This window comes from Tachypleus tridentatus, chromosome 8 (assembly GCF_004210375.1).
Source record: "Tachypleus tridentatus isolate NWPU-2018 chromosome 8, ASM421037v1, whole genome shotgun sequence".
NCBI classification, from domain to species: domain Eukaryota; kingdom Metazoa; phylum Arthropoda; class Merostomata; order Xiphosura; family Limulidae; genus Tachypleus; species Tachypleus tridentatus.
In genome coordinates, this window is record NC_134832.1 from 30,666,621 (window position 1) to 30,683,644 (window position 17,024).

Consider the following 17,024-nt stretch of genomic DNA (forward strand, 5'->3'; position numbering starts at 1 on the left):
TTGAAGTGAGAGTGAGCACCATGGTGAGAGCAAAAGAGCTGTCTGAGGCCTTCAGAGAAAAAAATTGCAGCAGCTTATGAGTCTGGTAATGGATTTAAAAAGATCCCAAAAGATTTTGAAATCAGCCATTCCACTGTCCGGAAAATAATCAACAAGTGGAGGGCTTTCAAAACAACTGTCAACATGCCCAGGTCTGGTCGTCCAAGCTAGTTCACCCCGAAAGCAGACCGCAAGATGCTAAAAGAGGCCTCCAAATACCCTAACATGTCATCACGGGACCTACAGCAGGCTCTGGCTATTGTTGGTGTGAAAGTGCATGCCTCTACAATCAGAAAGAGACTGCACAAGTTTAACTTGCATAGGAGGTGTGCAAGAAGGAAACCTTTGCTCTCCAAGAGAAACATCAAGGCTGGACTGAAGTTTGTCAGAGAGAATGTAGACAAAGACCAGGACTTCTGAAATAATGTTTTTGGACAGATGAGTCCAAAATTGAATTATTTGGACACCAGAACAGAGGACATGTTTAGCGTAAACCAAATACAGCATTTCAGGAAAAGATCCTCATACCAACTGTGAAGAATGGAGGTGGAAGTGTCATGGTTTGGGGCTGCTTTACTGCAGCAGGACCTGGACAGCTTAAAATCATAGAATCCATCATGAATTCTACTGTGTATCAGAGGGTGCTTGAGGATCACGTGAGACCATCTGTACGAAAATTAAAGCTGAAGCGGAACTGGACCCTGCAACACGACAATGACCCAAAACATACCAGTAAATCTACCAAGGACTGGCTGAAAACTAAGAAATGAAGAGTTCTGGAATGGCCGAGTCAAAGCCCAGATCTTAATCCGATTGAGATGCTGTGGGGTGACTTGAAACAGGCTGTACATGCAAGAAACCCCTCAAACATCTCATAGCTGAAAAAATTTTGCATTGAGGAGTGGGGCAAACTTTCTTCAGACCGATGTCAGAGACTGGTAGATGGCTACAAAAAGCGTCTCACTGCAGTTATTTCAGGGGGTAACACTGGCTATTAGGGGGTAGAGTGTCCTAACTTTTTCCTCAGTTAAAATATGCATTTTTGTTGAATTACATTTACAGAAGATCTTGAAAAGTCTTTTCTTCAGTTTTAATTGTTTAGTTGTATTCCTATAATATCTCAGTATTGTTAAAATTGAGATTTAATATCTATATATCCAAAAATGTTACAAAAATACACAGGCTTTCATAGGGTGTTTTAACTTTTTCACATGACTGTGTGTATATATATACACACACACATAAATCTTAGCTTCGTGTATGTCTCATTCATTTGAGTAATACCACATACGTTTTCAGAGTTATGTCAATGATTGGCCTAACACTTATTGCCATTGGTACTGGTGGTATAAAGCCTTGTGTGTCTGCTTTTGGAGGAGATCAGTTCGGGCCTGGTCAAGTAAGTTTCAAAACTTGGTATAATTCATTAATAAAAAATGTGAAATTATTTGCCTGGTTTTAAAGAGATTTATAAGAGTAGCTTTAGTTAAATGTGCTTAAAGTTAGGGAGAGTTAATTCATAAGTATTACGGATTTTAGTTTTGAAGAAATTAGGAAACTGTGGTTAACTTCATTTGAGTAATGAAATAAAATAAAGCTAATTAAATTACTAATATTTTGTAAACAGTTAAAAGTAACGCTTCTTGTGGTTTTATTAACTAAAGTTCATCGAAATTAATTGATAAATTAGGATAGTATTTAATTATACTAGTCTTTTAATAATTCTTCATTTAGAAATAGTAATGCAATCTCTTTAGAAATACGTGCTTTGACTAACCCAAAAACCATTTATGCAACGTAAACTATGCCAACTTGTTGAACTATAATGTTCATCGCTTTTAATTAAGATATTACTCGTTATTACGTTTTTAGTGTGTATAATATGTCACAAGAATGCTACAATTAAAAACAAATCTGGTTCTATCATGAATTATATTACATGTAGTGTTAGTATTATCAATTAGAAATATACAACTGTGTTTTTGTTTTCATTTTTCTGTAACTAGAAACGACAGTTGCAGAGTTTTTTCTCTCTCTTCTATCTCTCTATAAATGCGGGAAGTCTTCTTTCCACCTTTCTTACCCCTATATTTAGAGGTAAGTAGTACGTAAGCCAGATAAAGCATGAATATATTTTTATGTAATATTTTACACTGTAATTCACAGTATAATGACAACAGCTCCACCTGCTCAAACTACCGTTGTTTTAACTGGATTTTCTATGCGATTTTTCATTACGTTTTTTTCTCGTGTAGTTTAGATGTTATTTAGGTTCTGTAGCTATTTTCTGTGAATCCTAAATTGGAAACTATTTTTAAGATGTTCACTGGTAATTTCTTGAGCAACACCTAACAGAACACGTGAATTAAACGTTCAAATCAGATACCCTTAAAGTTCAAGCGCATTCTTTGCTAACTTAGAAATAGAGGAAGGACAAAGACTTACCAGCAGTACTGGCCACCTATTGTGCAGATACTCTTAACTAAACAGAAGGATTGATTGTCCCAATTATAGCGCTCCCACAGCTGAATGTTTTCAACAGTACATTGTGGCTCAAACCTTGGACCTATCGACTTGCAGCCCAGCACGCGAACCAGTGTTTCATGTCTGGACTTGCATGATGTTAAACTTGATTTACGCCAATTTTCAAGGCCGTGTACCGTACAAGTTATAACTATTAAAGCTAAAATAATGCAATATATTTTACTGGCAAGAGATTTGCTGCCAGACACGACCCATACATTTTATATTAACCTGCAAAATGACGTTAAAGATCTCAAGGCAACCATTAAAAAATAAACAAATTTAACTCTTTCAAATTCCTTTTCTTATGTTATTGTCCGAGTGTGTACGCTAGACTGAAGCAATAAGTACTAAGTATTGAAAGACACTCTACATTAACACTAAGTATTGAAAGACATTCTACATGAGTATTAAGTACTGAAAGACATTCTACATGAATACTTTATCACTGATAAGCGCACTGCATGAAGTACTCCTTAAAAAATAAAATTTTTAGAACCAAAACACTCGTCCTCAAAAGTTCACCTTTATACTAACATGGGAATAACAGTTTAGATGTATGTCGTATTAGAAACAAATTTTAGGCCCGGCATGGCCAGGTGGATAAGGCATTCGACTCGTAATCTGAGGATCGCGGATTCGAATCCCCGCCACACCAAACATGCTCGCCCTTTCAGCTGTTGGGGGCGTTATAATTCCACTATTCGGTAAAAGAATAGCCCAAGTGTTGGCGGTGGGTGGTGATGACTAGCTGCCTTCCTTCTAGTCTTACGCTGTTAAATTAGGGATAGCTAGCCCAGATAGCTTTCGTGTAGCTTTGCGTAAAATTCAAAACAAACCAAATAAGTTTTTAAGAAACAACGTCTTTAAGTAATGCATAGGTAAAATTGTTCTACTATCTTAAACATGTGAACACTTCTTGTTTGTCAAGCAGTTTTTAAACATTTTACATACACGCATATTTTAGCATAGTTATGGATATATTGACAATGAAGAGTTTGGAACGTGGCTAAGCATAGCTAAACATAACTCTGGGCTGTTATCCTTTTGTGTCACATGTGCTTTCTCGTGGGGATTTAAAGTTTCTTGTAACATGCATAGTTAGAATACAACGTCGAGATGTTGACAGCTATCTTCGCCATTGAATACCTTTATTTAAAACATATGTTCTCTCTTTTATTTTTGGAATGATCGATAGCGACTATTTTAACACATATGCAATTATAAAGACGTCCCTATTATATTCAGTATAAAGTACACCGTTTCCTTTAATTCTTTCTCGTTTGATAAGAATGACTTTGTAGTTTTTTTAACTTCGCGCAAAGCTACACTAGCGCTCCTGCGCTAGCAGACTCTGATTTAGTAGAGTTAGACTAGGGGAAGGGAAATAAGTCATTACCACCCACTGTCAACTGTTATTCCACTCTTTTACCAAAATCGAATAATTATATTAACCGTCATGTTATAACGCCCGCACGGCTGAAATGGCGAGCATGTTTGGTGTGTCGGGGATTCGAACTCGCGACCTTGAGAATGCAGCGTTCTAACCATTTGGCTATACGAGACCGTAGTAGTTTTGAAAGAGAGATTAATATCTTAGTCTTCCCATTTGTCAGATATTATATTACACATGTACAAAATGATACAGATAAAGTATTCACACCCTGTATACAACTTATTTCCACGTTGGTGGATTTTTTTATTCAAGGTATCTTTCACCATCACTTATTTTTTGATAATTTCTTTTTCAGAAATTATTCGATTAATGATACCTCTTTTGTATTTCAGGCATGGCACTTTAGTACAATTTTACTGCACACATGCTGGTAAAATTATTATGCATTATTTCTTTCCTTTAGCGGACATACATTGTTTTGGTAACAATACCTGTTATCCACTTGCGTTTGGGGTTCCTTCAATTCTCATGATAATCGCATTAGGTAAGTTGGTTTTAATTTTTACATATTTCCACTATTTGGATGTTATGAGTACAGTAAAGTCTCTAACTGATCAAATATACTTCAGAAACTACGTAATAGAGTATTTACAAGAAGTGGTACTTATATAAATGTCATGCTGGTGTAACTTTATCTTCCAGGAGCTACCATATAGCTCTGTCACTCAAAACTTGATAGAGCTTAATAAACAGTTTTTAATGGACAGCCATTTTTGCCCAATTTTAGATTTAAAAAATTAGTGATTAATAGCTCGTTTACAGAGATTGGTGATTTTGAGCTTCTGATGTATATATAAATATTTTATAAATGTTTTAAATAAAATATGTAACTTTTACAAAATTCTATGTTGAAATAAATCTTGTAATATTATTTTTAGTGAGACATATTTTGTGCGATTTTAAGGGACGTTGAATACGTATGTTTGTAGGATTTTTCAAAACATGATAACCGATGTTATTCTAAAAAAGATATTTTGAATAAACATCTTATGAACAGGCCTTTGGTTGTTATCAGATAAAATTATATTAAATTTAGACAACAAATGGACGTAAATGCTTTGAAAACACTTCGGTGTTGTTAAATAAGGATATTTTTAAATTTTACTAAATAACATCTATAATTGATTTCAATCGTACTGTAATAATTGTTGAACATCCAGCACAAGCTGACCTACAAAAGCGCCATCTACTAATTGGTTTAGTTGTTTTTTTTATCGAAATATTGCTTGGATTTTAACATTTAAAAACATGTATAAAAGTAAAGATTTTGTTTTTATCAAAATGTAAGCATATTACGCTTTACGAGTCTTAATATATATTTCTTTTGTAGCTCTGTTTTTGTGTGGAAAACCATTTTACAACATTATCCCGCCGCAAGGAAACATTGTACTCAGAGTTTTGCAATGTATATTTGTAAGTATAATCTTTGCTTATGCATAGTTTGTGTTGTATACTGTCGCACTGACGAAATGTAGGTTGAGGTATGCATCAGATATTATTGAAGGCACAGATCTACAATAAACTCAACTTAAACAGAAATTCAATAACTTTTCATTTTGTTTAATGTACGTAAGTTCGTTTGTTGTTTTAATTTCGCGCAAAGCTACACGAGGGCCATCTGTTCTAGCCGTCCCTAATTTTGCAGTGTAAGACTAGAAGGAAGGCAGCTAGTCATCACCACCCTCCGCCAACTCTTGTGCTACTTTTTTTACCAAAGAATATTGGGATTGACCGTCACATTATAACGCCACCATGGCTGAAAGGGCGAGCATGTTTGATGTGACGGGGATTTGAACCCGCGTGACCCTCGGGTGTCTTAACCACCTGGCCGTGCCGGGCCGCATGCGTAAGTGACCGCATGAACAATTCTAACAGGAAGCAAAAATTCAAGAAGATTTTTAAGGATTAGCAACAGTTTACAATCGTGTCTTAGATACTAAAATATCTTAAAACACGGGCTTAAGTTTCGTATTCAAACTAAGTATACGTTGAAACATTAAGAAACGTAACCATATAATATGTGTTTCTGTTACAAGTTCTGAACACAGGTGTGCACTTTTGGAATTAAACTAGCTTTTAACTTAAGTATTTAGATTACATAATTGTTCCACGACTGGTATTTTACGCAGTTTTATAATTATTTATAGTACGCACTCAAAAGAAAAGTAAGGATCACGAAGAACGAAAACAGAAGAGAACATTGGTTGGACTATGCTGACGACAAGTATGACGTAAGAATAACAAAAAATACATCCTAATAACTAGATGTACTTCTGCAGTGTCCCCGACAGTGTTCTGTTTGAAGAGTAAATGAAACCAAAATTAAGAGAAATAAATGATTTTAGTCCTTGCTTTTGAAATTCATATGTCATGCTGTGTTTAACCTACAGAGTGCATAATACTTCTCGTGCTTCGTGGCATGCGCACGCTTTACTGACCTCACAAGAGTATAAATTGGAATGTTAAATGTCCATAATGTGATATCATTTTAGTGTCGACTGGCTGACTAACACACAACACATTACCGTATTATGATCAATATAATGAAATATTCAATGAAAATATTGACGTAGAAACGTAAAGTTCTAGTTTGATAAAACGAGATCAGGAAGGACAAGTTTAGTTACAAAACTATCTGAAGTGTCTATACTTATTTAATATATGCATGGGCTTGTTTGTTTTCTGATGATTTAGTAAATACGGGGAAGGTATTAGCATACTAATTAAGTGTTTCTGGTGACTAAGTAAATATATGTTTTACATGTTCATTAAGTATTATTTAGCTGTGCGTTAGATATAAAGAAGGTATGAATTCATAATAAAGTTAATTTGTCAGCGTTAATGTACTTTGACATATCTAGTAGTTGTTATTCAGTTTCTTAAAAGGAATATCGGATATATTTACATAATGATATAACAAACATGTGTAAAAAAGAAAACCATATTTACTGAGTGTCATTTATAGAAAGGTGTTCACGATATATGGTAATGATACGGGAAATGAACGAAAAGATCCTGCAGCTCCTTCGATTGTATTCTGTGTGATGACTTTGCCTCAGGCACTTCTTCCATCATCGATTGTATTCTGTGTGATGGCTTTACCTCAGACACTTCTTCCATCATCGATTGTGTTTTGTGTGATGGCTTTGCCTCAGCAACTTCTTTCACCACCGATTGTGTTTTGTGTGATAGCTTTGCCTCAGCCACTTCTTCCATCATCGATTGTATTTTGTGTGATGGCCTTGTCTCAGCCCCCTTTTCTACCTCCAATTGTGTTTTGTGTGATAATTTTGTCTTAGCCCCTTCTTCCACCATTATGTTTTATGTGATAGTTTTGAACTATTTCTCTGGAGTGCAATTTTCACTGTAAAGGGTTCTCATAAAATACATATTTGTCAAGATTGTTCTACTATTCTTTACGCCCTTCCAAAAAAAACACCAATCACATGTTGATGATAACTTTTGGTGGTTCTGTTGAGTAACTCATCATAATATGACACAGAGGAACAAGTTACATATGTGCACTAAGAAAAACACAATGGCGACACGAAACAGGAGAATGGAAAACTTTACAGTGAAATGGACGACACTAAGTCACTTGTTTATGCTCGATGATACACAAGAACCTACGGATAAGATACATTGATTTTTTTTTCAACAAAAAGCTTACATTTAACTAAAAATATTCGTGTGACTAGAAAGGTACTAAAATAAAACTAATTACAAATTAGAAATTAGTAAGAAAAACTAATGTAACATCACTGCTATTCAATAATATTTATTGACTTGTCCACAGAAGAATGCTTATTAAGAAAACTTAATAACTGCACAGAAGCAGAAGCATTTACTAATATATAATTTACCTGGTAAAATTTAAATTTTATAGTACGTGAGTGAATAGAAGCTAGAGACTCTTAACTAGCTGTCGCCTCGTTATCATAGAAAATCACACGTGCAATAATTCTTCAGCACAATGAAGGTAGCTACTGATTATTTGTACATCTTACAAATTTTTGTTCCATATTCTCCAAAGAGAAAATCGAAAATAGGATATAAGATGTTTTGTTTCAAGGACTATACCCACTGCTGAGTATTTTATTATCGCCTGTTGAAGGTTCCTCAGCACTGAAACGGCAAGTTATAAAAGTAAGGTTAGGCTTCTTATAACGGCGATTTGTAGTTTTTTCAAAGCTCTTTTCAATCACCAATAAAGTAACCTAAACTAATTTAGCTATTTGAATAATGTTAAAGCTCATGCCTAAATCACCATTCGACATTATATATCAGCCCAAGTATTTAATGATTAAATACGTATGTGGCAGGTTTTTCCATATTCATCAAGCGCAGTCTACAGCAATAGGTATGGCCAATCAAAAACATTAGGCTTTCACGTCACAGATTCTCCTTTTGATTTTATGTTTGGTGAAATTGGAAGAAAAATCTGTAAAATTTATATTTAACAATTAAATACTTGGCCTGATATATAATGTCGAATATTGATTGAGGCACGAGTTTTAACATTCTTTAAATACCCAAATTATCTTAAATTGCTTTGAAAAAATTTTTAAACCTCACTCATGTTAAAAAGCCTGTAATAATAATAATAATAAACTTATTCGTTGTTTTACTCCAGATCAAATATAATATTTGGTTTAGAGAAGACAACTGATTACATAAAGTTACTTTGTCATAAATATTTCAACAGTTGAAGCTGATAGAAGAGATAAAAGTTGTGCTCTATATTTTGAGGCTTTATATTCCGCTACCTGTGTTTTGGGCACTTTTTGATCAACAGGTAAGTGCGTGATTAAAACTTATATTTCTTGTTCAATGTTTGCATACTTAATTTAAAAACTTAAGCCTCCTTATGATATTTTTAGCTTATCAATTTTTACGTTCCGTTGTATCATATTAAAGAAAAACAACAAAAATGTTCTTGAACCCATAAGTCTTATTTCTTGAGATTTCTTTTGCTTGACATAGGTATTCAACTTCTCAGATAGGTGTTATCGAAATATTCATAGTTTGTTTTTTTCGCTCTATCTTGACTTAGATTGCCTCTCACCTCTGTGTTATTTAGGCTTACTGATATCCGACAGAGGAATTTAAAAGTATCCGCAAAACTGATTTTTCTTCAGAAATGTTATTAAGAAAATAACTTGAATGCAAACAGCAAAGAAAAAACTCAATAAACTTGACCAAATAGAACGAAATTTTTATAACAACGAGGTAACATCAGGTCATTGTTGTTTTTCCAAATTATTCTTAATTCAATTTCGGCTCAAAATTAAAAGTGTGTAAAAAATAACATTTAAGATTTATATTTTTTCTCACAAAAGTTACTGCCCAATATGTTTTTTGTTCAATATCAGAACTCAAAAGTTGAGCTAGACAGGTAGAAGATTCTATGAAACTCTATTTATATATAGAATATACTTTAAAAGTTACGATTTAAATTCCAAGAAACCATTGATATATTGGAAATTCGTAGGCCTAAAATTTGTTATAAAAACAAGTATTATACTGCAGGTGTTATTTTTCCCTTGACATTGTAAATCTTAATGCTTTAAATACTGCATATATAAATAGCGTTTCGTAGAACATTTGTTTCTCATCACCCACTTCTACTAATGTCTTCTGGTATTGAGGTAAAAGCTTATTAGATAGCAGATCTGAATTACTACTCTTAAGGTTATTTGATATGCATTAATTCGCTGACTTTCGGCGTTTAAGCCGTAACTTTTAAAACAAAGTATTTTTATGGTCATCCTTTTTATTTGCTAACTTACAGTTATGAGTTGACTGCTGGGATTAAAAAGCGTCTTCCTTTAAAAACATCGGCACGAGATAAAAGAAAAATTCTAATTCACATTCGCACAGGAAAAAGAGCAGGATATTTTAATTTGATGCGACAGTTCAGGACAAAACGTTAAACAGGCAGTTAGGCAGAACCCAACGCAACTTACGTCACCGTTTATTCTACGTAATATTCATAAGGAAAAAAATGCCTAATAGAAACCATTTTTTATTAATTATGATCATTTTTATTTTTGGTGATATTTATTCCGTTATTTTTTAATTTTATATTTTACAGTATCAATTTAGTCAGCTAAACTATGAACAAAATAATGTATGCACAAAGTATATCGTTGATAATTAAAAGAAATGCCCTATTATGTAAAATTGAAAACTTGTTCATTGTCGAGTATACAGAGTATTGTACTTATATATCTGACAATAAATAGTTTAAGAAAAAAAAAAAAGAGAAGTGCTTAGTTCGTACTCGATTTTCAAAATTTCTTCTTTTATATATTTAGCAAAAACGAAAAGTTTGATTTACATAATTTTGTTTAAAATTACCCGCAGGACGTAAAATTATATGAATGGTAATAAGGTACAGGTTATTTGAATAATAATTTGTTTATTGTTTATTTATTTAGTATTTGAATACAAATTTGTCATTAACTTTCAGGGCTCAAGGTGGACATTACAAGCTACTCGTATGAATGGTACACTGGTAAGTTCTGTACATAAATGTAAATATACTACTATTAGCAAATTATAAAACCAAAATATCGAGATTAATTTTACCAAGCAAACTCTACATATATATTATTTAGCCTAACTGACCCCTGAAAAGCAGTCCTAAACTTGAGTTTTCCGAGGCAAGTTGGTTAAAATTAACTTCCTAATTCTGTTACGTTTTAATTTCGTTTCTCCATGTTATTCTGCATTTCAATAAGACATTTAAAAGTAATTGTTTTTGTAATTTCGCGCAAAGCTACACGAGGGTTATCTGCGCTCGCCGTCCCTAATTTAGCAGTGTAAGACTAGAGGGAAGGCAGCTAGTCATCACCACCCACCGCCAACTCTTGGGCTACTCTTTTACCAACGAATAATGGGATTGACCGTCATATTATAATGCCCCCACGGCTGAAAGAGCCAGCATGTTTGATGTGACGGGGACTCGAAGCCGCGACCCTCGGATTAGGGGCCGAGTGCCTTATCCACCTGGCCATGCCGGGCACTTAAGAGTAATTACTTATTGTATTTGTGTGCAAGTTAATAGAAAGTTAGTGAATGTAGTGACGAATAACTTAGTGCATAATTTGGTTTGAATAACGAAACAACATTATATCTGTGTGGTCAGAATGATATTTTCTATCATTAACATTTGGTCTTCAAAAGGTTTTTTTTTAGTAAGCATTTGCAATAGTAGGGTATTTGAGGGAGACAATGAATTTTGTGACATCATTGATGACAAGATATCTTTAAAATGGCACTCTTAATTCATTGCAATGATTTTTCAAAGATGATGCAGCATGTTATGCAAACCAGCCAGCTATCTTGATTGACTTCGTGATGGTGCCATCTGTTAGGTACATATATACCAAAACTGACCGTCCCCTAGTGATAGAACAAGTACATACATGGTACAACCAAGTAGAAAATTTAATTAGATTATTCATGATCATAACAAATGAGCGATGTAAAAAGATATTATGACTTGTAACATTCATCACTAACATTTAGTGATTTTTAACTAATAATGTACCAGATATTTTCATTAGCCATATAATTTTCATACATCAAGAAAATAAAAACCCTACTAAGAAAAGAGCTAAAAGAAGTCCATTAATGGTAACTTAAACCATAAACAGCTGTAATAGAATATATTTTGTTGCTTTGACACAATATCATAGTACTTTATAGACAAAACAGTACCCTCTAAAGATAAATCATGAAATAATCAGATTGTCTATGGTCAAGCCAACACTAACTCATTTTATTTCAATACATAATGAGTAAGAAAAACTTTTCCATGGTTGTTTGTTGATTTTATTTTTCAAAGTCACATCTTCACATCAAGGCATCGTCCTTTTATAACGGTCATTCCGTTTTCTTTTGACACATGTCAGTTTCAATAAAAATTACTTTTGACTAACTAAAATATAAAAGAAAAACAAACTGGATTTACAAAGCGTATTTTATCCCACGATAGAGATTCAGTAATCCTAAAGTGTACATGTTTTTGCTTATTAATGGCATCCAAATTTATTAATCAATAAAAATATACATTCATCTTATTTTTGGCCGAGTGACAGTGTGGATAATTTCTAACCAATTTCTAATCCTGTTTGAAGATAGCTTTTTAACTGCAGTGATTATTATTAATCCATGAGACCTAGTTGTTTGGTTGTTATGGTACTGTATTTAAGAAAACCGAAATTTATTCTAAAATACAGTAATTATGTTTGACATTATCACTATGATACCTTAAGCCCATAGAAAGAACATGTGTTACCATAAAAATACATTACAAAAAGTGTGATATAACTCAAATAATCTTGATTATTAGAACATCAACGCCTTTTCTGTTAGAAACATAATTCTAAGTGTGAAGTAACCAGGCCTTTTCGAAACATCAGAAAGCAACAGCTTATTCTAATGAAAAGTATATTTCAAGTGTATTGTTTGTTATTAAGAACAAAGCTATGCAATCGAAACCTGATTTTTTATCATCGTAAGCCTGTAGACAGTACATTTAATAGCTTTATAAATTTGGTTCTTTTGTTTATATTTACAGGGAAATTATTCAATTAAACCTGATCAGATGCAGGTTATTAACCCTCTCCTGATTGTTGTCTTCATTCCTCTGTTCGAGTACATCATTTATCCTATACTGGCAAAATGTAACTGCTTAACTAGGTAAGAACTCACTCTCATTAGCTTTGGTATTTAGCAGTAAGAACCCATAGAACACGTAACAGTAGTCAACTAAAAGTTGTTATTGTCCATAAGCTTATTTATTATTACGCTTAAACTAGAATGAATTATCGGAATATGGGGTTACGGTCTACACTAGTTTTATAAATATTGCAGTATAAGATAATGGAAAAGTCATTCTCGTATTATTAACGTAACCCGTTTTAAAAATGTTCGTGATTAAAGAAACGCATTTGTCACAATTAACCATTAATTTATCAACTCAGGACTCATATCTATAGTTTACTCAGCACTGACGTTATTAAAATTTTGTATTATGGATATTAGTTCTATACTAATTGCTTTTGTCAAATTGTTGTTTGTTTGTTGTTGATAAGCGTAAAGCTACAGATGGGCTATCGTATTTGACTTTTAGCGTTGTAAACCCTCATACTGAACGCTCAGCCAGATGAAGGCTTGTCTACCTAATGGTTGAAATTAGTTATGGTAATCAAAACTGTCGAAAGAGGGCGCTGTATTACTACCTTGAAAACTAGTTTTATAAGATATATATATATATAAAGCAAGTATTTATGTATGAGTGTGTGTGAATGTCATTGATATTTAATTACATTTTCGGAAATTTAAGTTTTTTCATAAGTAACAAAACTTTATGTAATTTCATAGTATTCACATATCAAACCTAGAGCATCCTGTTAAAAAGAAAAGAAAATATGTAGTATTGTACGATAAATTACAATAATATAAGCATTGTTTTAGTATTTCCATTATCGTATTTGTTATGCAATTTTATTTTTTTTATCCTACGTAATAGCGTTAGAGAGAATGAATACTTTAATATGCAGATAAGTTAAATAGTAAATAACTGAGTTAATGGAGAGGAGACAAGTCGAAATATTGTACTTCTGTATTGTTTTATTGTCAAGCGTCGTTTATACCTAGTTATAATATAACCAACTGATAAGTATTTATACCTAGTTATAATATAACCAACTGATAAGTATTTATGGCCAGGTGATTAAGGCGCTCGACCCATAATCCGATAGTCTTGGATTCGAATTCCCGTCATACCAAACATGATCGCCCTTTCAGCCGTGGCAGCGTTATAATATTACGACCAATTCCACTATTCGTTGGTAAAATAGTAGCCCAAGAGTTGGCGGTGGGTGGTGATGACTAGTTGCTTTTCCTCTAGTCTCACACTGCTAAATTAGGAACGTCTAGTTCAGATAGCCCTCGTGTAGCTTTACGCGAAATTTAAAAACAAACATTTAACCACGCTACATTGTAATTGATGGATTAAATCTATAACTACTGTTTTTGGTATGTAGCTTCTAAAATTAACAAAATTCCACATCTGGGCATTAAATATTGTTCATTATTACATGGATATTACTACATGAATTGAACTTGTTTCTGTTTCATTTTTTTTTATAATTCCAGGTCTCTCCAGAGAATCACTGCAGGTGGTCTTCTAGCCGCTTCTTCTTTTTTCATTGCTGGCTTTCTACAAATAAAAATTGAGGTATTGAGTTTAACTTCTCGACTTTTTGTTTTGTTAATTTCTCAAAAACTTTATATATAATAAAGCGAAGGAGCGAACAACGTTTCGACCTTCTTCGGTCATCGTCAGGTTCACGTAGAAGGAAAGAGGTAACTGACCGGAAGCTAACACCACTATTAACAGTACACGCTCATACGATCGTTAAGAAACTGAGAAATTTAAACCAAAGAATTATCAATAGAAGAAATGATATCTATTTCATTCAACAATGTAGAAAGGAACAACTAATCCTCATAAACCAGATTGTCAATTACGACCAATAATGTCTACATATGAATCGTTTAATTACAATCTTGGTAAATACATAGCATGGACATTCTTTAAATAAGTAACATCAGCCAGCTTATTCATCAAGACTCTTTTAATTTCAAGTCTTAATCTTAATCAACTTAATCATAAAGCCGTAATGGCCAGTTTCGATGTTATATCCCTCTTTACAGAAGTTCCAACCGCTGAAGCCTGCAAAATAGCCTTAGAACTCTATATCCGAGACCCTAACCCATCTATAGGCTTTCCCAGCAACCCTCATACAATTCACCACGATGAAGACAAACTTCATGTTCCACAACCGCAACTATATACAAACAAATGGCCTAAGCATGGGCAACCCAGTATCACCAGTTCTAGCCAATATTTTTATGACACAAGTTGAAACACAAGCAATTAACACAGCATTACATCCATCACTATACTGGTACAGATATGTAGACGACACGGTTGCGGAAGTCACATCTACAAAACACACACTTATTTTTTCATTCACATTAACTCTATACATCCCAACATCAACTTCACATGTGAACAAGAAGAAAGCAATCAAATATTATTTCCTTAACCTCAAAATTACAAGAACCGATGCACAATTTAAAACAGAAATCCACCGAAAAATCACCCACACTGGACTATACATTCCTTGGGACTCAGCACATGAAACAAAACAAAAACTCAACATACTAAGAAACCAAATAAACACAGCCATAAAACTATGCTCACTAGATAAAATTAACGATGAATTAGACAAAATAAAACAATACTTCATCAACATCAATAGGTTTCCTCCACAAACCGTAGAAAACATTATACGCACACACCTAGACAGAAAGCAAAATCAACCAACAAAAGTAAATATATCTCATGAATCAAAAAATCACGAAACCATATACTGCTGTATACCGTATATTCCTGACATCAGCAAACAAATAACCAACATTTGGAACAAACTAGTAACAAAATATGACATTCCAGTTAACACCAAATTTATTCAAAAATCAGGCACAAAACTGAGGTCTATACTATGTAAAAACTACACTGACAAACACCACACCAACATTATTTACAAAATACAATGTGATAACAGCCACCACTTCTATATTGGAGAAACAAGTAGAAAAAGGTAAACCAGATTCAAAGAACATAAAAAGTCACCTTCACACGTTTTCGAACACTGCAAGTCAAATAAACACAACATATCCATAGAAAACACTCAAATACTAAATAAAGAAACAAACATAAACAAACGCAAAATTAAAGAAGCCTTACTCATACAACAACTTAAACCCAAAATAAACCAATATAAAGGAATGCCTTTATATCTATATTGAAAATAATATAATAAATAGTAATAAAATAGCTAATATAAAATTATATATTCAAACATCTAAGCACGCCCTCTACATTTCTACACTCAATTACACAACCGCCTTGAAATATGTGGTCAGCTATTGGTTAGTTACCTCTTTCTTTCTTTGTGAACCTGACGATGACCGAAAAAGGTCGAAACGTTGTTCGCTCCTCTACGTAAAAATTTTCTCAACCCAAACAAGCCGTTTTTACATATATATTGTCCTCTAGTGCAGGGGTTCCCAACCTTTTGGCACTTCATCTTGGATATCATCTGGGATGCTGGATGCATCAAGTTCAATACAAAATGGGTTCCTTACCAGGGCCTCCTGTTTCTGTGATAGCTCAGGGAAGTAACGCTCGACTTCCTTTTCTAGAGACTGAAGATGTTCGGTAATCTCATCCTTGAGGAACTGATCCAGTTGGATCTGAGACTCATCCGTCACTCCACAAAGTTTTTCAAACATAGCGATGTTTCCAAGATTGGTTTTCCGACGCCAGTTCTGCAGTTTGGAAACAAAGGCCCGAAGACTATCTTGAAAAAGGAGAACATGTGTTTCCCTTCCTTGAAGCTTCAAATTGAGCTTGTTCAGCTGGTCAAAAATGTCGGCTAGGTACGCAACCCTTTTATTCCATGCTTTATCTTCGAAGTGAGCTACAAGATCTTTCCTTTCTTGAGTCTCCAGGAATAGCTTTATTTCATCTTTCATTTCAAAGACACGATTAATAACGTTTCATTTCGACAACCAACGTACTGCTGTGTAGAAGAGAAGGACTTTGTGGTCAGCATTCATGTCTTTGCATAGTTTTTTGAGTAGGCGAGTGTTGAGTGCTTGAGTCTTCACATAAGTTACAATTTTGATTACAGATTCAAGCACTTCCTGCAGAGAAGCAGGGAGAGTCTTATTGGCGAGAGCATATCGGTGAATCATGCAGTGGATGCCCTTTGCTTGAGGTGCTAGCTTTTCACTCTCGACTGGAATCCTGATTTCGATCCCAGCATAGCCGGTGCCCCATCCGTACAAACCCCACACACGTTTTCCCATTGAAGATCTTCATCTTGAAAAAAAGTTGAAACTTTTTCCATGACATCAT

The 17,024-nt window shown here is 33.8% G+C and overlaps 1 protein-coding gene across 5 annotated transcripts in view; it reads left to right on the top strand.

The window, feature by feature from the left end:
* Positions 1 to 17,024, top strand: part of LOC143222088 (solute carrier family 15 member 1-like) — an 88,726-nt gene that overhangs the window by 22,933 nt on the left and 48,769 nt on the right. For all 5 annotated transcript variants that reach the window (XM_076448017.1, XM_076448013.1, XM_076448018.1 and 2 more), the window contains 9 exons: positions 1,339 to 1,438; positions 2,046 to 2,136; positions 4,422 to 4,502; positions 5,349 to 5,431; positions 6,166 to 6,249; positions 8,724 to 8,813; positions 10,491 to 10,535; positions 12,606 to 12,727; positions 14,189 to 14,270. In XM_076448017.1, the coding sequence (XP_076304132.1) occupies positions 1,339 to 1,438; positions 2,046 to 2,136; positions 4,422 to 4,502; positions 5,349 to 5,431; positions 6,166 to 6,249; positions 8,724 to 8,813; positions 10,491 to 10,535; positions 12,606 to 12,727; positions 14,189 to 14,270 (778 nt within the window). The remainder of the gene's footprint in view (positions 1 to 1,338; positions 1,439 to 2,045; positions 2,137 to 4,421; positions 4,503 to 5,348; positions 5,432 to 6,165; positions 6,250 to 8,723; positions 8,814 to 10,490; positions 10,536 to 12,605; positions 12,728 to 14,188; positions 14,271 to 17,024) is intronic.